General features: G+C 46.5%; 1 protein-coding gene across 1 annotated transcript; it reads right to left on the minus strand.

Annotated features, from left to right (window-relative positions):
* On the minus strand, positions 1 to 27,294 carry MFHAS1 (multifunctional ROCO family signaling regulator 1). Its single transcript, XM_054383223.1, has 2 exons — positions 24,102 to 27,294; positions 1 to 131 (listed from the first exon to the last, which is right to left on the minus strand). The coding sequence occupies exons 1-2, from the start codon at positions 27,292 to 27,294 to the stop codon at positions 1 to 3; spliced, it is 3,324 nt and encodes a 1,107-aa protein (XP_054239198.1).

Raw genomic sequence — 27,294 nt, forward strand, 5'->3', positions numbered from 1 at the left:
TCACTTGGAACAAGGGCTGATCACAGTAGGAGTTGGGGGGTAAACCAAGGCAACATTAACTCGCTCGCTGCCGTTCTTGGGACAGATGATCTCTGTCAGTCCCTCTGGTCTTGGCTGACTCAGTAGTTCTCCTGTGAACAAGGGAGAAGAATGACAACATTTAAGCATCATCAAGACAGTTTTTGATTTGAATACATCTTTCCCCTTCCCCTTACCAAGTAAACATCAGTGACAGATGCAAGTGAGCACTGTAAGAGGGCTTACTGGTCCTGTAACCCAAGCAGGTCTCATCCATGTAACCTTGGTGAGTGTCCTGGTGATTACAGCTTGGAGACCTGCTCCACACAAACGTTACACATGCCATCTTTCCTGTCTGCTTTGAATCACTTGCACGCAGACTTGAGAGCTCCTTAGAGATTCAGAGCATCTAGATGGAGTCTTATGAGAGAGCGTGTTTAGGAGTAGGTGTTTTAACTAGGCTTTGGAGGCAGATGGGATCCAGAATCACAGAATGTTAGGGGTTGGAAGGGATCTCGAAAGATCATTGAGTCCATCCCCCCTACCAGAGCAGGATCACCTAGAGTAGGTCACACAGGAATGCATCCAGGTGGGTTTTGAAGTTTACTTTCATTCTCTGTGAAAGGGAAGAAGGTGACCTATAGCATCAGCAGGAAATTGGTAGACAGGGAAATATACAAATACAAGCCCTATTATTCACATCTGCATATTACAGCAATCCACACCCACAAAGCTACCCAAAACACAAACTTTTAGTTCAAGCAGAAAGATGCTACAAGAACCCTGCCAATATCACCTTCTTTGCTAAAAAAAAAACAAAACCCCACAACAGAAAAAAAGCACTGGTTTGAAAGCACTGCCACACACAGGATTTTTGCATTAGTTCAGTATTTCTCCTCTAAGAAATTCCAAGGAGGAACCTCAAACTAGAGACAGAATGGTGGCCCTGAACAATTCTGCCTATTGCAGCTGTCCAGTTGTTGCTCCAGTACTGCAGTTTCTGAGCTGGAGAAATCCTGCTGGCTGTCGAGCTGCAGGATGCCTCTCTTAGCCGCCAGAACAATATTTAGAAGCAGGTAAAAATAATCACAAGGATTGCCTAATGCTTCTTTCCTTGGCTGAACTTACCACAGCTGCCATGGGACTGCTGCTGTGTCCTATCAGTGCTCAGGGCCACACTATACTCTGCTGAGCATGCAGATCCCAGCTTCCAGCCATCAGCTCTTCCCTAATGGAGGCAGTACCAGCTCTATATTGAGTAAGTAGCAGTGTGGGGCTCTCACACTGTGTGGTATCCCTCTGCTAAATGAGCTGCGTCAGCTCCGCTGTTCAAGTGCCAAGTTGGCAGCTTACCGCTGCTGGCACCCTTGCAGAATGTAGCCAGGGCAAGACACAGGTCAGCATAGCAAGAGGTGAAAGGCAAGTACTGAGATGTGCCAAGCTCTAAGGAACACTTCCCCAACAGCTCTCTCACAGCAACTCAAGTTTCCTCCTGGCTCCACTCCATACTTGACTGGTCCCAGCAGGGCAGATTCACTAGCCATTGACATGCCATCTCCTCAGCATACTCTAGCCACAGCTTAGACACTCCACAGCACCAGAAGTACCTGTTGAAAACAATCTGGTAGCAGGTAGAGTCTGCTCTCAGAGACACGGGATGGTAGCCTCCATGCCCATGAAGGGCTCAATTCTTCTCCTGAGTGTGCCCACTTCAGTACCAGACAGCCCTCCTTGAGGCAGAGGCACCAGGCCACATCTGGCTTCTGCCAGCTAGTTCAGTGACTTTCTTTACAGAGGAGGCCAGTGGTACGCAGGCTGCAGTCACAGGTCCACAAAACACTCTTTACCCCCAGCCACTATGAGCTGTCCTCAATTCTACTAAAACACTCAAGACAGATGGTCCTTGGACTTCCTTATTTGGAAATGCACTTGCAATAAATTCCCCTGCTGTTAAAAAAAGAATATTTAAAAAAAAAGTCTCCCTCTGTCTAGCTGTGATTGCCAGGTACCCCAGGAAAACCTGAAAAGTAGCCATCCTTCGAAGAAGTACTGACCAGCCTGTGCAGCAATGGCACAACAATCAGCCCCATCGTGCTTGAAGACCCTCAGATGCCTTCCTCTCTTCCTCACGCTGCTTCTCTTCTCACTTTCATGAAAAAGGAAATCTGAAACCTCTTGGTTTTTCCAAAGCAAGAACACAGCATTTGATATCATGAAATCAGAGGTGAGGTCTTGGCAGGGAACACACACAGAGTTCCTCTTGAGAGACAGCCCACCTCTGGGACCAGTAATTCCAGTTTGTGCCCATGGGCTGCAATCTGAATTCACAGTTTGAATACCTACCCTTGTCTCACACCCACACTCAAACCTGAAGTGGCAGAGAGGCTTTTAAGCCATGCAGACAGGTCTCCCAAAATCCTGATGGTATTTGCAATTCAAAGTTAAATCTGCAAGGCAGCGTCCTCAATTACATGAGCTGTGACACACCGAAACCTGTGCTGCAGCCCATTGTGCACCTACGCCACAGGGCTCTGTGTCGCAGTGATTCCCAGGTTTCCATCCAAACCCAGGTTGACTTCCAAACTGCAGTGTTGCTAACAGTACTCTAAACAGTGGCTCTGAAAGATGAGTCACAAAATCAGTCTACCATTATGTGCTTTAAAGACAGGGCTAATACCCACTAGATCCACAGAGGAATGCAATATGACTGGTCTGTCTGCTGGAGCCTCCATTCCCATTTCCCCACTTCAGGAATTTTTACATGAAGATTTCTCAAGCAGAGGAAATGGCTGCAGGGTAAAAGAGATGCCCGATTTGAAGACAAACAACTTCTCACAGCTCATCAGTCATCCATTCTTTGCTTTATGGCAGCCTTCCCCTCTAGGTTGCCTGAGGAACAAAGCACACCTCATTCAGTCTCTAAGCCCCATCCACAAGTTCTCCAGCCCCACTTCTACTCTGCCGACGTACAGGTTGCTCTCCAGAAGGAAGACTTTCCTCACAATTACTCCATAAGTATATCATGCAACAAGTCAGCAGAAGGTCACCTGTGCATCCTTCCTTCTCTCCCCCTCCCAGCTAGAGGTTGTCCCACTGCTTTCCCACCATAGTGTTCTCAACCCTTGTCTTTACAAGCTGCTCACCTCTGCAGCACTAACTTATCACAGTTCTAAACCAGACATGACTAAATCTCACTTCACATCACTTGGTATGTTCAAAAAAAGCCAGTGCAAATCCCACTGCAGTATGAAATCCTCAGAGCTGTAACAAACTGGCATTGAGACACTGCTTGGATGCGACTCTCCAGGCCCAGAATGTCTTGGAAGTTTCAAAAACCTTATGTTTTTATTCAGAAATTATTCAAACTGCAGCAAATTAGAAACAGAAATCCTCAGGGCTGCAACAGGGTGGGAAAGAGAAGATCAAATGAAGTATTGCATTAATACAACAGAAAAAGCCAAGTGCCTGGTGTGCAGCGGTGTTTGCTTGGTTTAACTGTTACGTTTAAACGTAGCTAGAGCAGTGGACATCTGCAGCACTTCCTCTACCCATACCAAGGCTGTATTTTGATAGCACATTCCTTCATGAGCATGTCACTAATTTTACTGGAAACCTCAGTTCTGCCTGCACCCTCTAAAAGGCTGCCCTGCAACTGGACACGCACAACCCACGACATTTACTCTTGTCTTGATGTGACCTTGGTTTTAATGTTAACTTCTACAGAAGCCACTAATATTTTAACCAAAACAACTACTTTGTTGAAAAGCTAAAGACTAACACAGTTGAGTTTTGGAAGAGTTACCCAATCTTCCAGGAGACAAATTCGCATTACTAAGATTAATCAGCTGACTTAAGAATATGAGGCCTATTTCCAAAGGCACTTTAATGCTGAGTACTTGCTGAACAAGGCCTGACTTTAAGATGCATCTATGTCCCAGTTTGGGTAATAGCAGAACTGCACCCATCAAACCTGGTTAAAAGCATCTGCAAACAGACAGAAGATGCTTTAAGAGATACTCCTTTGCTGTCTCTCTCCATTTACAATGGCACAAGTAGTTGGAGGAGTTGCATCTGTCCCATGACCACTCTCCTGGTATTTTCACACAAGTCTCCACAACTGGGTAAAATGTGCTGTACAGCAAGATAAGGCTGAGGTACAAACTGAGACCCTGTCATGAAACTACCATGGTTGGTTTTGGCTGCAGAATAAGCTGGTTTGTAAACTCTCCCAGGCAGATGGGTTGAGTCATGCTGCCTGCACCATTTAAAGGAAACCTGCTACACACATGTGGTCACAAAGACAGGAACAAACCTTCATCCATGCCCAAAACTCTACTAGAAGGGCTTGTTTCCTCTCAGCATTAGCCAGATTACCTGAAGGAGACATTATTATGTTAGCAAGATATTCCTCACTGACAATGTTTTAGCCTGTAACAGATGCAGGCATGACCAACTTTCAGCCACTTGGGCTGGGTTCCTGGGCCAGGCCGGTGCCTGCACCCAGGAGGATAACTGCATATGTCAGAGCTAAACTGTGCATTGCCACTCAGTGCATTAGGAAGACACTTCTACTGCCCAGGAACACAGGAAAGTGTCAGTGTACATTTTTTTTTGTCAAGCACAGAGTTAGGCACATTATTCTCTCTGATTTACTGTGATTAGGGGAGAGATGCCTTCCTTGGAGCCCATGCCAGCAACCAGATCCATGCATGCTGCAAAGCACACTTCACTGCTTTTAGGAAATACCCGTGATATTCCAGATACCCATGACAAATCAGAGAGCTAGGAGGGATGCTGACAGCAAGAAAAGCGAGTACTTGCAGGAGTGTTCAGTTACTCCATGCTGGCAGCCAGACAGGGCCAGCTGTAAGCCTGCTTGGCAGTGCAACAGAGATATTTTGCATGCAAAGAGGAAAATCCCACCCGGACCATTTGCCTTCACACAGTTCCCGCTGCCATGGAGGGGTGAGACTGTTATGTCATCTTCCTTCTCTCAGAGCTCCCAGCAGAACACATTTGCACAGCATCAGCCTGGTGGTACTTTTCGTTTTCATGCTGTCATTCCTGCTGTCAGCATCTAGGACAATCAGCAAGCTGTGGATCAGAAGGATCCTGGTCCTGGCTCTGTGGTGCTACTTCTCTCTCTTCAGCCTGCTCAGGACCTTGAAGGTACATCACCCATGCTTCATAACAGGGGTATGAGACAGCCAAAACAAATTTGTTCTCACATCCTGCCTTGCCTCTGCACTGACACACTCCAGCCTATGCCCCAGAGCTGCTCTAAGAACATACACACTGTTTTTTTGCAACCCTGTTGCAAATGATGCTCTCCTGTCCTAACCCCCTTGTTACTCTTCCTCCTTGCTGAAAGCCTTCAGACACCAACCACTTCAAGTGGCATTGGTAGGAGACAGACTTTACATCTCAGCCTTAACTACTTCTCGGTCAAGCTTCCTTTGACTAGTTCTTGTTCATGACATCTTGCAGTACCACATTCAGCAGTCATGCTTTCAGAAAAACAAAGAATAAACCACTTCAACACTGCCTGCATTCCAAAAGCACATTTCCCATGCTCAGTTTCCAACAGCCGTCAGAGAGCAGGGCTCACAAGAGAGCCCCAGGTCCCATGACACTCCTCTGCTTCACACAGTCTTACCTCCTTTCACCCATACAAAGAGATCAAGGTTGGAGAAGCTACAGCTTCTCTGCCTGGCTGTTGTTTTGAGCTTCAACAGCTGGAGCACTTACACAGTTAGATCAAATTTGTCATAGAAGCAGCATGAGTTGAAGAGCCACATGCATAGATTCCCCCCTCTGCTGCAAGCACAGACAACACCCTCACACACTGGGACTCTGCAGCCAGCTCTACACTAGATGAGAAATCTGCCAAGAGTCTTGGAAGAAGGAGGGGGAAGAAGATAGTGTCTTACACGAAGCCTGGTTTTACTCCACCCCATTTAAATCTCATCTTTTTCACTCTACTTGGATGAAAAGAATGAGTTGCTTCCTGCAGATGTTGCTGTGCATAATGCACAAGGTTATTCTCAAGCACTGCGCACAGAAAATACTGCTCTGTATTGTCATTAATTTTTAATATGCTCCTCACAGCACTGCCTGCATGTCACGCACAAAAACATACCCCAGAAAGTTAGAACTCTACACTTTCCTTGATTTATTTCTGGAGTCCTGAATGACCCTATCTACCTGGCCTGTTTGGAGCAGAAACCTCCAAGTTAAATCTTAATTTTCTTCTCTCTGGAAGCTACTCTCCTGGCTAAAAACACAGCAAAAATAAAGAAGCTGATAGCAGAGACATCACAAAAGGCAGCAAAGTAGAATGAAACTCACATTATGAACAAGAGTTTCATGAGCTTCCTATTGCAGTCCTGGTTAAAGAAGCCTAACTCTAGCAAACAAAAACAACAACAAAAATCCCATCATGTAAAAGTGCCACAAGTGGGGGAGAGCACTGTGGAGAAAAGCTATGGAAAAGGTCTGTTGGTAAGCAGGCTGGTGAGCAGAGACACTCATCAGGTACAGCACGTGCTCAGGAACCAATCAGACCAGGATTAAATATAGTTAAACAAAGAAAGGGGAGGGTTAAAAAGAAAAAGCAAAACTTGCTCTGGAAATGCAGAGTAGGAAAGATGGTCAGTTGCAAGGCTCAGGACCAACCTGCAAAGATGAGTCTCCAAGACCAGAAGCTGACAGCACAGAGAAACTGATATGGAGAGCAAGGAAGAGGGTCATGCAAAAGGAGCCAATGGCAATTTTCCATTTCTTCTTTGAAGGGTTCAAGTCCAAAAGTGGCAGCAGTAACACCTTCCTTGAACACAGCACGGTCATCTATGGGTACTCAGCTCCACTCTGGGGCATCAAAACTACCAGAAGAGCAGGCCCAACCTTGGCACTGCTGGCTGGCTCAAGCACCAGAGAGCTTTCCAGATCTTGCATTCACAGCATCATTTGCCTCTCAAGCCAGATCCTCACCTCTATGTCTCACAGCTCTGGATGTGGCCATGTATGTGGATTACCTTGACCCTTCTCCCAGCTGGCTGCACAGGAAAATGTTTTCCCAAGGCTCTTAATTGATGCCAGATGACAGAAACACAGAACAACCTCCATGGTGGATCTCTGGAAACAGGCAGGAGTGCTTTTCAACTTGGAGCTGACAGGTCTAGGTCAAGCTTCAGGAGCTAGAGCTGCAGTTCCCCAGGCCAGGAACCTCAGATCTGCTGCAGAAGCTGCACTTTGCTCAGCTTGATTACAGACAGGTCTTGCCACCAGAACTGAGATCACTCTACACTTCGCTTCCTACCCAAGGAGGCTACCAGGCTTATCACCCTGGCAGGAAGCCAAGGACCATGCCAAAGGGTCAGGTGCCCTGCAAGGCCTGCCCAGAAGACAAGGAGACAGAAGCTGTCCCTGGCAATCGCTATTTCTAATTTAAGCCACTCAGGGGAGAGGTCACAGAAACACCAGCTAGAGACTGGAGGGCTTAAGGGGGTTAAATATGCTGCTTCTTCCCCAAGTCATGACAGGGTCAACTAGCTCTTAACCCCCTACTGTCACAACAAAAGAGGACATTGACAATACCTTCAGTGATTGCAAAAGCTCTGGTGAAGATTTTAGCACTAGACCAAGACAGAGAATTTGTGTGAGTTTAGATGCTCAACTCAGCAGCTAAAGGAGGGTAATTATTTGAAATACCAATTTACATCTCATCCATGGATTTCCCCCAACATGAGTTATTTGACATCATCCCTCACCACTGCGGTGGTACAAGGTTTCAAAGTATGAAACTTGGCAAACTCCATGTTTGTCCCAAAAAATGAGTTAACAATCCTTTTCTAAGGCACATGAAGTTAATCATAGTTAGAACTGGAACTCACTTAAGAGCAAAACATAAAAGCCTGTACATTCCCCATACCTCACAAGTCAGTGCTTCCTATCTCCATGATCACAAACCAGAATAGAGAAAGCAGTAGCAAATAATCAAAATAACTCCATCAAAATAACTCTAGGAACAGTCACAAAAGTTTGAGCCTTCCATTTCCTTCTAGCAGCATGAAATAAACAGCTTGGAAAAATAAAGGATGGTTGACAGCTACCTAATTCCTAAGCTTGTGCAAGTAGCTTATGTACCACCACATGATGCATGCACCATCTTTCTCCTCTTTCCACAGCTCATGAAGTATTGATCACAGAGAGCACTTATGTCTGCTAACACTGCCATCTCAGCAAGAGACTTGCCACAAGGAAAGAAGACTGTGACTTGATACCACCAGCTCCTCCAAAAAAGAAGAGGGAGGGTGAACATGGTGCCACTCTGTCCCATCAAACTCCATTTGAAATAGTTAGCTTCCCTCATTCCAGCTTCATCTCTACCTGTTGTTGGCCATTCCAACTTTATTCTCCCTGTGCAACAGGGAAGGTGGGAGCAAATCACCTCCACCTATGAGTAACAAGAACAGGGACTGGAGAAATTAAGTGACCAAAGAGAACAAACAAACAGCATAGCATATGGGCTCGGGAAATGAGAGGGAGCACGGTGGAAAAGTTGAAACAGAAAATAAAGATGGTCCAAATTGCTGAATATTTTGCTGCCCTTCTAAGATCTAAAAAGCTCCTTGAATTAGCAGATTGCAACACAGCACTTTCAGATGACTGCAATACAAAGGCATGAAAAATTGATTTGCTTCATTAACATTTTAGGACCTTATTAGCTGTAACAAAATTGACTGTCAAGGCATTTTAACGGAGAGTCATGGTGTAATGAGCTCAGTGTGAATTATCCTCATCCCAGAATAGAAACAGGCCTGTCACTGAATAACCAAGCCTAGACTCTACCTTTTAGTTATTTTTAATTCTACCCCTTCAGCCATGTATGCCATGAGCACATTTCCATTCTGCCAAGGGAAGACAGCAGCTGGAGAGAAGGCTACAGACAGCCTTGATGTGTCTGCTCTCACCCAGTAACAGCAAGGCACAACTGCACTCAGAGCCTCCACCCAAACACTAGACACCACCAGCTGCAGCCAATCCATATAGCAACAATTCCCATCAGCCCTGAGCATACCTTTCCAAACATTAATTACAAAGCTATTACACTTCCATCACAGAGGAGATGCTGAGCTTTCTTTCACCCAGATGATTAGCATGCTGCAGGTCCCGCTAAAGGAAAGAAAGAAATTAAAATATCAGGACTGATGAGCATCCTGCCAGCCCTGGCTCTCTGTTGCGTTTTGGGTCACACCACATTAATAATTTGCCATAGGAAAAGCCAACCCTTGTCTTAGGGGGATGTGCTTAACAGGACTCAGTCCCATGGATTTCCAGATTTATGTAACTGATGAGGCAGGCCCAAGTCTCAGCCTGTCCCTCTGCTAAATTTAGAGAATCAGGCAAGTCTGCAAGACATTTTTACCTCACAATAGTTTGGCTGCAGCACTGCAACCAGAACTGGATGATAATTTTTATGCCTCCTCCAATGCAAGAACTGGGAAGCTTGTAGGTTTCCTAGCCCCTGCAGGTACTGAGCTGCACTCAATTAAGCACTGACACAGGCAAAACTCCCTCTTGCAACATGCTGTTGATTCAAGAAGCTCACAAATGCTTCACAAAGAAAATGGACCAGTAACTGGCAAAGTGTTCTTAACTATTACTGATGAAGCAATCCCAGTGAAGAAGATAACCAAAGGCTCGTAGAACATCTGGGACAATTTTTTTCCTCAGCTGGCTTGCTCCTTGCCCACAAGATGTCCACGAATGTCACAGCTGAAGGCAGGACCCTGGTTATGTAGCCCTTCTTCTTGAAGAAGTGTTCAGTGAAGTCCATCTGGGGAGCAAATGACCTGCAGTTTCCCTTGTAGCAGATTTTTACATTCTGCCACGATGCTTTGGTTTGTTCTGGGTTTTTGTTGTTTGGATTTTTATGTTTGTGTTCTGGGTTTTGCTTGTTTTGTTTGAGTTTTTGTTTTCTTAACTGACTTGCCTTGTGCCAGCCAAGAGAAAGAACAAACTGAAACATATATGCAAGACATGCATGTGTATGTGCTGTCCAACAGATTTCCCTAGGATTATATAAACTACTTCCTGTCTAAAAGTAACTTGGCTCCATGAGTTGCTGTTGCCTGAAGGTCATTTCAAGGCTTCAGTGTGTTCAGCAAATTGAATTAGAGAAAGCTGTATTTTCAAACCTGCATGGTAAGCATTCTCTTCCAGATCATTTAAGGTGAGACCCATGTGCTATACTCCTCTATAAAGCTATTTTGTTCTCTCTAAAACTCTCCCTGTTCAGCAAGATGACCACAAAGCCCACTTAAAGGAATGATTACTTATTTTTTTCCTCCATCACCACTGACTAGTCTAAGGAGCAAAGTCAAAACGCCAAAAGTCTCACTCAGGCTCAAATGTTAGACCAGTAAGTGTTTTACCTTTTAATTGAGCCAACTTGAACTCATGCTTACTTTGATCTATTAACACGACCTTCTACTGAAGCTACTTCACACGTACATCATAGTATTATTCTAGACTTGTGCTTAATTAGAGAAAAATGTCTCCTTAGTGCTTCTCCTACAAAGCCACCCCCATCCTGCTATTTAGTAACTAACACCGCACTACACATTGACCACAGGTATGGCTTCAGCTGAGCAGGAGCCTGCAGGATCACAGAAGCATCCTCAAACTTAAGGTCATCATTTTAGCTTACTTCTCTGCATATATTTTTCCCCTTTACACTGAGGCTTCAGTAGTACATCCTTAGGTCAAGTACTTCTTCTTTGTGAAACAGATTTGTGTGAAGCTATATAGATGAAACCAGAGGAGCAGAGCACTGAGGGCAGGGCCAACTCTTCTCTTGGTCTCACAGGTAAGGCTGGTATTTTCTATAAAAGCATTGCTGATATACATTGCAGTGCCCAGGCAACACTTCCACCAAGCCCTGAGCCAGAGTTGCCCTACATCAACAGAGGTGCAGAACTGATTTTGGTTTAAAATCTTCTCCATTTCTTTGGTGTAAGCTATTTTTGTCGTTACCAAACTTGCTGTCTTTGAAGTCTGAGTGGGCTGCTGGCTTTGCGCTGCTCAATGGTCAAGAACAAAGCTGTCTGTCCTTTCACTATTAAGAGATTACACTTGTCCCCTTTTCCAGAGCAGATGAGACCTGTTTGTTTTTTTTTTTTTTCCCCTTCAGTGATTCCTTGGCATTTCCAAGAATTTTAACTATTCCTCTTTGAACCCTCTCGTTCCCTAATATTCAAACAGGTAACTAAGCTTTGCTTACGAAGAACTTTTCCCCAAGGAAAAGTACATACTTATGGATTTAACATTATACTGGTTTACTACTTCTGCTAGAACCAATTCTTACTCCTTCCTATTCTTCCACTGGAATACCTTTCAATGGTAAGTCATGGGAGTTCAGAAACAATAGCTTTGCTGCTTAACTTCTGCAGATTTCATTGCCTGCTAGAAGCCATCTGGTCTGGCATTCTCAGTGCCCAAAAATAAACTGCAGCATCCATCTTTGCCATTTAAAAAACTTCACTTTTACAGCAGTCATGTTTGCTCAGGGGCTGTGAAGAACTCATCAGCCTCCCAGGGAGGTAGCAGCATCGCCAGGAGAACATTTTGGTTCACCACCACCTCCCTTATCCCCCTGCACCCTCGCAGGAGCTGCCTGCTCCACTATGGGACTCTGGGACACAACTGAACTCCTTCCTGATCCCCCATTTTCTTCAGGCAGCTTTCCACCAGGGAGATAACTCTGAAGTACTTACTGACCAGGGTCATCGTAACACAGCCCTTGCCTCTTCCTCAGGTGTTTCACTAACCATGAAACCACATGAACAGCAAGCTGGCTGGCTCTCCTCTGAATGTGCCCAGCACCAACTCCCTCAGAGGGATCTATCTTGGGACGACAACCAGACTTTTGGAATTAAATAAAGAGGGAGCACAAGCCATAATAGAATAAAAAGAGCCACCTCTTCCCTCTACCACTGCCAAAAGTTTGTTCTGCAATGGAAAAATTCAGAAAAAACACAGACCTACTGGCTGCTTCTATCTGGATGTGAGGATTTTGCACGCTTGGTGACAGGGTAAACGTGTCCCACAGCTCTGGACTTCACCAGCAGCCTTCGGGAAGCCAGAGGTACCAGTGTCCCTTCTCTGTGACCTGGTTCCCCGCCTGCCTCAACCTCCTGCATTTTTTCTTAATCACACAAGTCAAGCAAACAGTCCTCCAAGCAAGGCAAAGCTTTATTAAAGAGGACTTCTGATTAAAAAGGAGTTTTAAATCCTTTTGTAATGATGACTGGATTATCCGCATCACGCTGCATTATGCAACTAGGAATAAAAGCAGCACAGAGCTAGAGTGACAAAAATGTTGTCTCCAGAACAGCCACATCTTTGTGGGCAGCTCCTAGTTCTGTCATTCACCTGTAAGGCTCAGATGGGGCTGAGTGTACACGGTATATCTCAGAGAAGCAGAACCATGGCACAAGATTTGGATGACAGAGCAGCCACAGAGCAGAGGCAGGTTTGTGACCTGGCTTTAAACCAGAGATGCTGTTTCAGGAGAACACTACAGTTAAAAACTTCAGGAAACAGGTAAGAGAAAACACTGACCTGGAGCCTGGCCAAAGGTCTGCCATTAAACATAACTTGTCATGCCAAACTGGCCATGAACTAGAGGCTGGGCAAGAACTGCACTCAAGCTGCCCAACCTCCCTGCAAGAGTGACACTGCCAGCATCCACCCTACTGTCCAGGGGCAGGAGCAGTCCTAGAGTAAGCCAGCAGAGATGACGCTCTGCCTGCCCTGCCTGAAGACATCTAGCCATGCTTGCAGCTGCTGTCTTAACAGCAAGTGCATTTTCAGCACCTGCAAAGTGCTGTGACAGAAATACAAGCCACAGACTCAGGAGTCAGCCCACTGCACTCCCCAAACCAGCCCATCAAGTACTTCCTCTCATCATACCTTCCTCAGCCCAGTGGTTTGGGTTGGCATTTTTTGTTTTTTAATCAGATCCCTGTGTGAGTCACTAAACTGAAGCATAGTCTTGACTTGTTTGGCAACATTTCTTAAGGTTGTGTTTACTTTCACTAAAGGCATTCAAAATAAGTGCCCATGCGTACGTACATAATTTGCAAGGCTTTCTGTTGTTGTAGAAGAAAGATGTGATTTATTTCAAAGAAGGACAAGGAACAAGTTAAAAATAAAAAGCACCTTCAAAGGCTTCATGGTAGCTTTCTGTTACAAAAGAAAACAGAGAGAGGTACTTTTTTTTCTGATCCCAAAGGAAGGTTCCCAAACTTTCATCCACAAAAAGTCTTTACTTTGGCTAAGCCTCTGAAGCATAAATACATTGCTTAGGAACAAATGCACAAGACTGGACTCTTGATAATTTATTTCAGCATCTTATTCTAGGAAGATGACCACAGCATCCACTAGCTGAGTTATCTGCCCATGCAGGCATTAGTTCAGATCTTAACAAAATCCAGTGATGGTCACCTCAGAGTCTGCAGGGCTCCCTCTGGGCACATGCACACTCTTCTGAGAAATTACAAGCTTTTCACTGAGGCTAGTATGAAAATGTCACCAATACTGAATCACCAGCTTCTTCTTCACCAGCAGGATGGAGACTCCCTGCACAACCTCCCCTGAGAATACAAATTCAGGCATACAGATCTGACTCGACTTGTTAGTGGGGACAAAGCACACAGGAGGTTCATTCTCTTTGTTGCCCTCTAGCACTGTCACAGAGCTAGACAAAAGCACCTGGAGATGACCCAAGTTCTAGAGCAAGGCTCCCATCTCTTCCATTTTCACCCATTCAATGTTTCTGCACAACTTTCCATCAGAATTAAAAAAAAAAAAAAAAAAAAAATCTTGCTCAGCAGATCTCCAAGATATTGCAGCCAGCCAGCAAGCAAGCAATGGCACTTCTTCCCAGTGTCCCAGTTGTCTGCCTTCAGTTACAACACACTGTGAAAGCAGGCAGGGAATGTTTGGAGATGAGTCAGAATGCAGCTGAAGCAGAGCAATCAGCTATATTAAAATATGATCTCAAAGCTTCAAAGGCAGCTTTAACAAAGGAGCTGGCTTTTAAGAAAAAAAAACAAAAAAAACAATCCCCAAAACCAGTAAAAAAAGTTTGAAAGCCCAAACTATATGCTCCTGACACCAAAAGCTCAAGGTGCTCCAATGGGGCATGATTACAGCAGTGCATCTGTAAGCCTGGAATGGCTCCATTCTGGTCTGCAGCAAGGCACAGTGAAAGGAAGTTCATGTTAAGGAGACCTGTGAAAACAGAGGCATGACTGGTTCCCACACAAACCCCAACTGTACATGCAGTTGCCTGCCTACTTGAGTGCCAGGCAAACACCATCTTCCCTACACTATCCCTCCTAGAATCTGGATAATGGGGATGTCGTGGGTGGGCACATGGCACTACAATCCAGCACCACTGCCACTCACTACACCTCCAAGATGCTGAAGAATTTAACTGCTATCAGAATAAATGGCTTATTGCTGCCTTTTTAAACAGAGCTCTGAGCCCCTGAGACCCTCTGCCAAGTGGGCTTGAGGGAGCCGAGCAGGCCTGCGTAGGGGCCCTGACACAGTGCTGGCACAAGCTCAGCATGAGCAGTCTGCCCGCAGAGCCCTGAAGCTGTTCCTTAGGAAATATCACAGCAACCATGAAATACTGTGTCAGATCACAGGAGAGGGGAAGCTCTTTTTTGATAGATCTCCTAAATTTAGCTGCTTTGATAAATCAGAGTCATTTGGACACAAGAATTTGCCATAGCCAGTGTGTGCATCGTTATCGGAAATAAAATCATCAAAATCTCTCTCAGACAAAGCAAGAGCCTGATCAAAAAGGATGATGTAGAGAAACGCATAGGGACCTGAAAAACTTATCTGGTTATGCAACATATGTAAGTAGGCCTGGAGCTTGCTGCTGACTCCCTGGTTTGGAAACCTGCTACCAAGCACATTCAACCCCATCCAGCAGGTCTGCCTGCAAAATACAGCCACACAGAGCAAGGGGTTAAGAACTACCATGCAGACCTCCCCTTAATGCAGCAGCACAGACATTATCAATAAGATAAGTCTGTGCCTCACTTGCCTCTCTCTCAGTCTGGGATGCCGCAGCATCATGGAAAGAGGTCTGCCTGCTTGCTTATCTCTAGACACAAAATGCTGGCTTCCTGAAGGTACATGTCTAGATGAGTCTTCCTCAGGAAAGCCAAATCATCCAAGGGAATACCTGGGGACTGCTTTGAGCCAGCAATGATCATGTCAGCTCTCCCTGCTAGCTCCTGGTCAGGGTCACCAGTGATGCAGTGGTGGTGCAAGATGGAGTAATACAAAAGGTGTAACAGTGGGACAGAGGCTGGCTGGCTGAGAGCCCACATTAAGGCAGAGTGGAGGACAAGCCAGCAGCTACACTCTCAACCTACAGTGCTCTTAAAAACCAGTTTGGGCCCAGGAACAGCTCACCATTGAGTGAAAGTCTGGCACCACACAGCTGTTGTTCAGTCTCACACCAGTTTGTCTGGAATTACAATTCCCCATGCCCTTAGGCAACTCTAGGGTGTCTGCAGTTTGCAAGACATCTTTCAGGCTACAGATTTCCCAATGTGTGCTGGGCAGCTCAGCTGCCTCCTTATCACCTCTTCTGCTCCAGCTTCCATCATGAGTAAATGTTCCTGCAAAGGAAGGTCTTTGCTCCTGTGAGCCACTCCCTGCTCTACAGAGAAGACAATGAGGAAGGCTAAAAGGAATTAGACATCTAATTACAAAAGGAAGGTGACATTAACTTTTGTGGCTGCACCACAACCCCTTAGTGCCTATATAGACAAGGCTCTAGCTTCTCAGCCCTTTTTGAAGAAAAAAAAAATAAATTACTTTGGCATAAATACTTTGAAATATTCCCTATCATACATTGCATGAAATACAGCTGCATCTCACTCTGTTGAGGATATAATCGTGAAAAGTGCAATGGTTAGCAGTTATGCTGTTTTTTTCCTATGATGTAGTAGAGAAGAATATGTGTACAGACTAGTGAGTTACACACTAGGGAGATTGTACATGAGTTATAAACACACATAAATACAGAGGGAGGGGGGAAGATACAAATGCAAGTATCAGGAAGATCAACACGAGATGAATGCTTTTCAGAATGGATCACTATCCCAGGCCACTATCCCATTTTTGGGTCCTTGAAAGCAATGAAAATGTAACTGTTCAGACAAGATAATAGAAGCCTTTACACCATATATTTTGTGCCTATGCACTTCAGTTCCATGCATTGATAATGTTATCTACTCAGAGAAGAATTGCTTCTCGTCCGTACCTGACTGCTTCACCTAAGCAAGAGGCCACAGCAAACAAAGAAAAGTACTAAATGGTCAGCAATGACAGCTAGAGACACAGCTGGGTGTCACTGCACCATGTAGCGGCACCTTGCAGCATGACATCCGCAAATCCTGTCCTACCATTGCTGTTCCTTTGTTTCATTCCTGTTTTGCCGTAACAGGGAAAGCCTGAAAACTCTACAGAAAGTGATGGATACCAAGCAAAGGAGGAGGGAGGGACCTCTGCCAGAATGTTCCTTCATGTAACACAAACAAAAATGCTTATCTAAACTGGACACTTGGCAAGCACCACTGTGAAACCAGGTAAAGGGGAAGATATCCTGGTATCACTTCTATAAGGGTCTTATAGAGATCACATAGCCAAGCTTATGAAACCCTGCCAACAAAAGCCCCACAGAAGTCTACTGTCGTCTCATCAGCACAATTCAGTGCAACCTAGATCAACAACAACACAGCTCCTTCCTGGAGTATTCAAATATGGCCACAGACTCAGCGTGTGGCAAAACTGGGCATGCAGCTTTGTTTTGCTTTGAAGGTTACTTGCCTCCACCATTCAGTTTAGCCTGACCCTCACAGAGCACTAAATCTAATGGACTTCCTCACAGAAGTGCCTAGCTCACCTCAAAGCTGTCTTCTGGCTCATGCAGAGCTTGCCATGCTGAACTGCAAATTTAGAATTAATGTTACCTTGTAAAGTCTGGATCCTCTGTGACATCCTCTGGAGTCCAACCTAACCACAGCTAAAACCAGTAAGTAGGTGTACTCAGTATGCCTTTGGGAGAAGCACAGAGCTCCTAAGAATGACCAGTAAAGAAAAAAAAAAAAAAAATCTGAAATTAAGGTTTTGCTTTAAACCACAGCCAACTCAAGCAGACAAGCACTCTAGCAGTCACAGGTTGGTCTGAATGCAGCCTCCAATCCACTGGCCACAGATAGGCCACCCCTAACCATGCAGCTGGCCTCAATCCTAAACTGTGCTGCCACTGACCATGTCAGCAACTCGATCAGCCCATTCAGGACCAAGCTTTAGCCAGAAAAATACCAGAAGTACAATATGACTAGTCTCTAGCAGCCTCTGAGGCAAAACCACAAGCCCTCAAAGACAGTCCAGCTGAACACCCCAAATCACATTTCTCCCAAAGTCAACTAGACAGTTATTTCACAGGTCTTGAACTCCCCAGCTGTGGTTTTTACATCCGATCCCCAACAATGAAACATCTAGAGGACAAATCTCTCCCAACAGCTCAGCTGGAACAAAAGCTGCATCCATGCAGGTGATCTTCCCATTACAGGCTGTAAACTACATTCGTTTTAACAGCTTCTGAAAATGCCACAACGTCCTCATCTTCTGTATGAACCACAGATGCCTCATGCTGTGGTCACTAGAATCCCATGAGCAATCCTGCTGCAAGCAAGGAGATCACCATATGGCAGACCAAGGAGGCACTCCTACAATCCAGCTGCATTGCTTTCCTCAGATATAAGTATGTTATCAGCTAGCCAAAAGCACATTTTGTTTTCAGCAGCAGGAGTTTGGATGTTTTAATTGACATGGTACCTCAAGGATTCCCTCCCCACTCCTCATCCCTACAGGGTGCTCCCAAGTAGCACATCCTTAAATTGTCATTCTGCAAGCTCACCTGAGAAGAGGTGACCTTACTTGACATAAACCAGCCTGCTTATTCTCACATCTGCCCACATCTGTGTAAGGAAGCACAAGTACCACAAGCAAGGAGAAGGCGATAAAAGGAAGTAACTGTATTCTGATGACTTCCAAGAACTCAAATCCAGCACAGAACCATTCCACCAGAAGTACATACAGCAGGAAGTAAAGCACATTTCAAGACATCTGTATCCACAGCATGCTGAAGCAGAGCACAAATCAGCACTCATGTAATCGGTTGACTTTGAGAAGTAAAAACCTACAGTAACATTTTCTTACCCTAACAGTTAGTAGCTTTTAAATCGTTCTTATGCGATGAAATAAAGAATCTTTGGTATTGAGCATCTCTTTTGCAGGTCATTGCCTGCAAAGATAACTTTCAGTAACTGTAAAAATTAAAACCAGAACCCAATGTAAGGAATGCTTTAAAGGCCAAGAACCCTGCTTTGCTTCACTAACCACACTAAAAAGATCCACTCAACCAAATCAAGTATTTCCTTGGTTCAGTCATGGCAGCTCAAAGTCTAGAAGCTCCAAGCCCAGACACTGCTCCCGTGGGGAATGAATGAGGAAGGACAAGACAAGCTGTGGAGGAACAAACCAGAAGAACTTTCCTGCACTAAGCTGACATACCAGAAAATCTAGCAGAAATGTATAGCAACTTTTTACAAAAGGAAGAGGATTCCTTCAGTGTTAAATATGCACATTGTCACTCTAATTTTAAGTCATTTATCAAGTTCTGTGTTAGGAGCCTTAACAAACAAACAAACCAAACCCCAAACACAGTACAAAACAATGCAGACACCATAAATTAACCAGGCAATGCAGACATCAGGACAGCTTTAAGGCATCAATTCAAAGCCTCGGTCTCTTTTCTGCCATACACAGTCAAGTTTGTTCCTCCTGCCTCTGTGTCACCCCAAACCAGACAAGAACAAGCTCAGCTCTGTGCTGGCTACGCTAGCTCTTCCCAAGGACTCCCTGCCACACCTACACCTCAAGAGGCACAGTGCCATGGCAGCCATCCACCCTGCATATCATGCTCTTCCTTCTCTGAGATCATGAAACTTCTGTTGTCCCTTTCCTAGAAATGTTGTTGAAATTAAAGGATGTGCTATCACAACCACAAAGCAAGAGGACCTCAAATACTCACTATGCAACACACAGCTTAACATGAAGGAAACCACTAAAAATTCCTGGTGGTAAATAGACCCTGCTTCCACACCATGATGCACAGCAAGTCACACCACTTAAGGTCGTCACTTCAGCTCATTAGTAAGCTAAACATAAATAATCAGAACTTCCCCAATTTCAGCAACTGATGTGTTCTCTTTTCCTAAGTCACAGAGCCTCATTCAGCTTTCTCCTTCTAGATCATCCATGTCCAGTGCTCCCACTCTGCTCAAGCCTTGTCCTAACGTCTCTAATTACAACACAGTACCCTGCTGAAGCCAGAGCCTTCAGGAGAGCATGACAACAGACTCGGAACAGCTGCAGCATCTACTTTGAAAGTCAGGCAAAAAAGACTCCGCCCTCAAATGGGGAAAATCAAAGGCTGCTAAATGCTAGCGTCAGGCTCTGTAACAAGCAGGTGTTGGTCTATCTCAATTACTGTGGAAAAAAAAAACCCAGCCACTTACAACAAAGTGCAAGCCACTTACAAAGAGCAATTAGATACCTGACAACAGCCTTTCATTGAAAGGCAGCTCAGATTTTGGAGCAACTTCTGAGCCCTTCTCTCAAAACCAGTCCCACCTGCTTCCTCCTCAGCTTGCAAGGCACTTGACTGCATGATGCAGCATGGGATCTTCCACCTCTCCATCTCCTGACTCTACCCCAACCACCATGAGAGTTCATGCTTGCTTTTGACTCCAGAGCAGTGATGGTGAGCATGGCTCACTTCAAATCACAGAGAAATTAACACCATGATACCTCCACCCGTACCTTAAAGATTATTAGCATCTAATCCTTTTTTCTCCTCACCTTTGATTTAGGAGACAGGCAGAGTAGAGTCTTGTGATCTCCTCCCTGTTCAGATACCTTAGAAAGGCAGAAAGGCAGGTGTAAGATGTGCACTTTCTACAGGAGACCTTCACAGTCCTCCAGCACCTCTCAAAGCTCCCCAGTAGTTTTGCAGTGTGCTTTTCGAGAGGGGTTACTGGCATCACACACACCCTGTCTGCCCATGGCTCCCTGTGTCACATTTTTAATCTATGAAAACCCAAACCACTCTTCTTGTGCTTGTGACACTATTTTGCCTGTTTTCTGCAACAAAGACCCTGGCTTTCTTATGGCTGCTTTCATACAGGTAACTTCGTAGGCAAGAATAAAGGAAAATGGCTGGTCAAATGCAATCCTTCCCACACCAAACATCAAAAGAATTGCACACCAGGCATCAGGACATCTTGTGCACACCACAGCCTGGAACAGCCTGAGGTGACCCAGACCCAACCCAGCACAGAGCAAGAGAGGAGAGCAGTTAGCAGGTGCGCACAAAGGCACATTTGCAAAATCCAGTCACATTTGTCTAAACAAAGTAAATGTGGCTACCATCAGACAGATGGCAAACAACCTCCATCCTTCCTTCCCTCCAAAGTCACTTAATAGCTTATGGGACATCAACAACCCAAAAGCCCTTTAGTTCAGGGGATAAAAGAACATTGCATACAAAACTCACATCATTTCACAGTGCTGCAACAACCCAGCTGAGGTCTCATTACCTTAGTGTGATGAACTATTTTTGTTGGCCACTCTAAGCATAGATATACCTTTCTTAGCCCGGTGGGGATACTTTTATTTCTATACAGTGCAAATGTAAAAAACAAAACAAAACCAACCAAAAAAAAAAAAACCCTAAACCAATAATTCAAAACACCACTTATCAGCCAAGCAGATGACTCAAAGCACACATCCCAGCTCAGGTGCCAATTCAGTTACTCTCTCACCCACCTGACAAAGCTGTTTTAAACACAAAAACTTCCTTACAAGGACCCTGTCGAGGAATTTTCTATCTCTTTCACCCATTGAAGACTGAATCCAGAATCTCAATTCTTAATAACCATTTCTATGCACCCTAGCTTGTTCTTAGGTAACTTCTGTGCACATTATCAACAGAACTTACAGAGTGCATGCATGCAGGACTGAGAGAAGGGACAGAGAGAAAAAGCAAGGATTCATACTCTACTCCTGAAAAACTGAAGTCCCTTCTTTAAAGGGCATTCCAATGAAAATTTTGAGTGACTGAAGAATGCACCATCACTTTCATGAATGACGACACACATTGCACAACCAGAGACACAACCAGACTGCACTTCCATTTTTGAGCACGAATTTGGCAGTGTCTCCACATAAATGTTTCCCTTATTAAGGTCAACGGGCAGCAAAGCAGCTCTTTGGTGCAGTTCTAAAAAGATCACATCCCTATTCTTAGAATCAGAAGCATCATAATTGCCAGGGACTTCCACTGGAAGAGCCTGGAAAGAAACAGGTACCTCCCTTACTATGCATTTTTGTAGTATTAGACCCATCTCTTTCCTGCACCCTGTTTAAAAATTATGCCAACCATGATTCACTTGTGCAAGAGCTGGCTTGGCAGCATGACTTTAAACACACATCTCCCAAGCCACAAAATCAAGAGGAAAAGATTTTTTTAAAAGTCTTTGGATTCACAATTGCTGTTTAGGGGCTCCAAAGCAGTCTTTCCTTTATAGACCAGATACACAGCAAAGAATATTTTACATTAAATGCATACATACAGGCCATCTCATGTCAAGTGATGGTTCACATTTTTCATACAATCCAAGTTATAGCTGGACTAGCTTAAAGCATCATCCAAGAAGACAAGCAGATTTCTCAATTAATTGCAGCCTTCAGTCACTCTTCAGCATGTCCAGAAACGAGCCCTGCCTTTGAAACATGTTTATCTTCTCAATGTACTCTTCTACCAGCTATAGTCACATAGTATTCACGGTGAGACAGTCACTCCCTGTCCCTGGTAGCAAAGCCCAGCTTCTCCCTTAGAGCTCTGGAAACACTGCAGCTCCCTTTCTATCAGCATCACCACCCAGGTGGTGTTCAGAGGCCTGGCACGAAAGCCTCTGTTCCTCCCAAGACTAACAATCACTGCATTGCAAACTCACCCTGGCTCCCAGGTGAAAGGAATCCTTCTCTACCTCTAAGGAAACATATAAGGCACAGCCAAATCCAAAGAAAAGTGCCCTCTGATTTCAGTGTACCCCCTTTATGCTTCCAGACCTTCTCTGACTGTCACGGGTTAGGAAAGATGTCAATCATCTGTACACAGTTTGGCTCTTCTTCACATTTCACTTCTAAAATATCACCTGCACACCAGGGAATTAAAAAAAAAAAAAAAGCAGCAGCCACAAATCAGAAAGAGATAGAACAAAAACGGCAGATATGCAACTGCAGAACTGAATTATTAGAAGTTAACCCTTCGGTAGCCACACATCACACCTGCACATACAGTTTGTTGTCTTTGATGATTTTGGTGGAAGGTTTTTTTCATTGGCTGGTTTTGATTTGGGGGTTGTTATGTTTTGGGGTTGTTTGTTTGTTTGGGTTGTTTTGGATTTTTAAGGGTTCTGTGTTTTTCCTCAGTCTTTGGAGGTTTTTTGGAAAGCAGCTCACGTTGCCCCAAGCACAACATTAGCTGCAAGACCCCGCATGCAGATACCACTCAGCAACTCACACAGCATGGATTCACCCCCACCCCAAGTCCTTACATAAGCTAGCACAGTTAGAGGGAGGTGCAACTGACAGAGCCAGGACACTGGCTGAGGAGCAAACAGCATCTCCTTATTTTCAAGGTGCAGAGAAAAAAAAAAAATTAGAAAACAATACAAAACCAACAACTAAAACAATCCCCCAAAACACACCTTATTATTCATATTTGCCTATGAACTAGTTCAGCACCGTTGCTCTCTTTAATCACAATTCAGTTCCCTCGCAATTTCAGCCTACCTGCAAATAAAAACACGCTCCAACATACTTCCAACAGAGATGCATGTGTGTATATAAAAAATAAAATAAAATTAAAAACATCCCATTTCTAGAGCACTGTTTGCAGTTAAGAACGCATTTGGATTTCACATAGATTTACACATCAAAGCACCTTTTCCATGGCCCCCACAGGCCCCAGAACAAATGCAGCAGCAGAGGGAGAACATGGTTTAGGAAGCAGAACTTGCACTCAAACAGATGCTGCAGGAAAGCACCATTGACAAAACCATAACTTTAGATATGACAGTTTTAAAAAGCACCACAATTAGTCATATTCCAAAGGAGAGAGATTATGGTGGGTGTTCAGGTCTTTTTGCTAGATGAAGAAAGAAGAAGGGAAATAATTGCTCTCAAGAATAGCTCCAAAAGGCACAGTCTGGTGATCACTTCTAGGTGAGCCATCAAACAAAGAAGATGGTGTTTTCCCCTCTGTTCAGAGAGGAATTCTTCTAGAGATGGGGCTCCCATATCAGAAAGCACTTCTTGTACAGCACACCAACATACCCATTGTCTACCAAAAGGAGCGCTCCTGCATTCAGAGAATGTGCAACACAGGCCAGGTTTGGGGGCTGAAGGGTTGGAAGGGGGCAAAGATGGGACACTTGTGGTGTTTCAGGCATCTCTATCTGCGGTTGACAAATAATCTTAAGGAAATGAAAGCTGCAGGGAAAAGACAATTAGGAAAAAAACTGCAGTGCCATTCAAAGGAATCAAAACAAGGGCAGATCAGAGCCTTTTCAACAATGGCACTGCTAATGCTCAGGGCCAAACCCCAAAAAGATGGGAGAAAAGGCACAGATAAAAGGGGATGTAACAGTCTCATCACAGAATAGGGTTATTTTAAGCCTGTCTCCTTGGAGCTACCCTAATATTTTCTCTCATGACTCCAATCACCAGAGAAAGGAGCTAGGGCAGAGGGAAAAAAAAAAGAAACAAACAAACAAAAGAAACACACACACACAAAAAAGGCAGAGCTCAGACTAACATCATACAAGTGAAAGGCAAGTGGGACTGTGCCTTACCTGGAAAAGTGTGGGGGTTGGGTGACCCTCTTTTAAGGCACTTTGAACAGAGGACGTGCACAGTGTAGTACAGGCCCGGCCATTCCTGGAGCAGGACATTCAGTTCTTCCACTAAAGGAGTAATAGCTTGCCAAGCCGTCCAGATATTTGGTAGGGACGCATGACTAGCAATAGACAGAGTGTCTGGCTGCAGAGCTCCTCTGGCAGGCCGGTAACTCACTACCACAGGCACCTTACCCCGGTAGGCATAGACCTGGTACTTGCCATCGGACCGCTGCACCACGTGGTTGTTAATCTGGACACTGTAGCGTGCAAACAAGCCGGGCGGGAAAATGAATGGAAAGCTATATTCAATCTGCAGCTGCTCCACCACGAAGGACTGCCCACTCAGACTGCTGCCATTGATCCATGCCTCTGCATGGGGCACCTCGTTTTTCACGTAGCAGGGAAATTTGTACCAAGCAGCTGCCCCATTTAGGGGCTTGCATTTGGGTTTGTTGACACAGTAACAGAGCCCCATCTTCTCCAGCAGCTCCAGGATGAGCTGCAGGTCTTCCCGGCTCTGGATGTGGGGCTTAAGAAGAAGACGGATAACATGGGCAGGGAGGAGGCCATGCAACAAGAAGCCCTCCACATAATGATGGAGCTGAGTGGCCCTCAGTTCATCAACATGGGAGTCGCTGAGCAGTTTCTGGAGCAGCACAGTGCCATCGCGCTGGCAGAAGACATTGAGGATATCGATGAGCCGCGGCAGGTTGTGGAACACATACTCCCGCAAGGTGAGGTGCTCCTCGAAGTACAGCAGCTTCCCACTCTCATGCAGGTAGGACAGGGCACTCTGGAGCCGATCCTCCGTCAGGCCTGCCTGCAAGCCCAACCGGGCAGAGTCCCACCAGCTAAGCCACAGCTGCTGAGCTTGTGGCTGAAAGTGCAGCTCCTCCAGCACTTGCCAGGATTTGGGCAACACACGGTGCAGGTTTGGGAAGATATCGCGGTGCTCAGCCACCGAGAGGAGCTTGTCCCGCAGGCGACGCACTTGGCAACGGTCCTGGCAGCTGAAAGGCAGCACTGGAGACAGGATCTGCGGGCGGTGGTTGAGAAGGTACTGAAACTGGGCTTTCTTTCGCCTCAAATTCTTGTCCGAGACCCCATAAAAGGCAGCGTGTGGGCTGGAGCAGCGGAGGTCAAAGTCCTGTCCCAGAGCTTCATCCACCTGCTGGACCAAGCTCTGGAGCCCCTCAGCATCCCTCTTCTCCTGCTGAGCAATCTGGTGATGGATATCCAGGCACTTCTCTTCCAACTCTCGCTCTGCACAGAGGTCAGCATGGGTTCCCACCATGCAGACCACAGCATGGGGCACCTTGGAACCAAGCCAGTGCAAGAAATAGCCCACAGATGGGTAGAAGTGCTGAGGGACATAGGCACTCAAATTCACCACCAGTACATACAGGGCTCCAGGAGAGAGGAAGAAAGACTGAATCACATCATAGCTTGGGTCCCCCGCCAGCTCATACACAATGAATGTCAGGCCCCTCTCTGCATCCGCTGTCCAGTCCATCACTTCAATGCCCTTGCTACCTCCCAATAGTCCCAGTCCTGATGCTACTTGGGGAGCATTTGGTGGCAGTGATGGTGCAGGGCACAGTGTTTCCCTTTTCAACCGGCAAGAGGGCACACAAGAAGGGATGTTCTGCTGCTCAACAGGAAGATGTTCCCGCTGGTGCATACCAGGTACCCAAGCTAAGGAAGTGTCCTGAGGCTCCAGAAGGGGGCAACACCCAACTTGCACTGTCCCAATGTCCTGTTGCTGTCCAGGGCAACCTCTGGGCTGGGTGCTCCCTACCTCCAGACTCCTCACTTCCTCCCTCTGCCCATCCTCCTCCATTAGGCATCGTCTCAGCAAGGTCTTCCCTGCATCTTTTAGGCCCATGAGGACCAGCTTGAGGCGTGGTTTGAGAGCAGGTTGGGAATGGGCCAGCTCCTGCTGGTAAGCAGCAATGTAGGGGATGCCTTTCATGCACACCTCATAGGGGGGCTGGATGAGGGGATTGTCTTTGATCTTCCATAGGGTGATGCGGGAAAGCTGCCCAAAGCCCTCGGGCAAAATGGCAATCTGGTTGCCTTGCAGAACCAGCTCCTCCAGGCTGTGGAGGAGCACAATGGAGTCAGGCAGGTAGCGGATGCGGTTGTTGTCCAGCCAGAGGGTGCGGAGCTGGTGGAGCTGACAGAGGCGAGGTGGAAGCAGGGTGAGCTGGTTGCGGCTCAGGTAGAGCTCCTCCAAACTGGGCAGTGACAAGATAGCAGCAGGGAACTCCCCCAGCAGATTAGAGGAAAGGTTCAGCATCTTGAGCCGCTGCAGGCTGCCAAAGCCGGCAGGCAGGGCCTGCAGCCGGTTGCCGTCCAGCATGAGGCTCTCGAGGGCACTCAGCTGGCAAAGGCCCTCGGGAAGGGTTGCCAGCCCGGTGCCGCTCAGCCAAAGGATCTTGAGACGGCGAAGAGCGGCAATACCCTCGGGCAGGGTCCCGAGGTGTCGGTTGCCGGAGCAGTCGAGCTCCTCCAGGGCAGCCAACTCCAGCAGCGGGGCAGGGAAGGAGGATAGCAGGTTGTGGTCGATGTCGAGGGCGCGGAGATGCTGCAGACGGCCCAGGCCCTCGGGCAAGCAACGCAGGCGGTTGAAGCTGAGGTCGAGCTCCTCGAGGCGGCCCAGCTCGGCGAGGCGTGGGGGCAGGCCTGGGCCCTCGGCGCCCAGCTCGTTGTGACTGAGGCTGAGCTTGCGCAGGCCCCGCAGCTCCACCAGCGCCCCTCCGTCCCCCAGGCCCCGCAGCCGGTTGTGGCTCAGGTCAAGCTCGGCCAGGCGGCTCAGGTGGCGCAGGGCGGCGGCGGGCAGGCGGCACAGTCGGTTGCGCCGCAGGCTGAGTACCCGTAGACCGCTCAGGGCGGCGCCCACCTCCTCGGGCAGCTCCTCCAGCCCCCGCCCGCTCAGGTTCAGCGCCTCCAGCTCCCCCAGCGCCGCCGCCGGGGGCGGGCGACGAGACGCGGGGGCAGCGGGAAGCGGCGGCGGCGGCCCCCCCGGCGGCCCCGCGTCCGGCTCCAGCTCGGGCTCGGACTCGCCGGGGTCGATCCGCAGCTTCCGTGCGCGCAGGGCGGCGTCGCGCCACAGCCGCACCGCCTTCGGGGGTTCCGTCTGCGCCAT

This window comes from Indicator indicator, chromosome 8, assembly GCF_027791375.1.
Source record: "Indicator indicator isolate 239-I01 chromosome 8, UM_Iind_1.1, whole genome shotgun sequence".
Taxonomy (NCBI): Eukaryota; Metazoa; Chordata; class Aves; order Piciformes; family Indicatoridae; genus Indicator; species Indicator indicator.

Excerpts from the sequence above, each read along its gene's own strand:
- MFHAS1 (XM_054383223.1), bottom strand. The coding sequence starts at position 27,294 with ATGGCGCAGACGGAACCCCCGAAGGCGGTGCGGCTGTGGCGCGACGCC. Across the intron at positions 132-24,101 it reads CAACCCCCACACTTTTCCAG|GAGAACTACTGAGTCAGCCA; the intron begins GTAAGGCACAGT and ends CCTTGTTCACAG.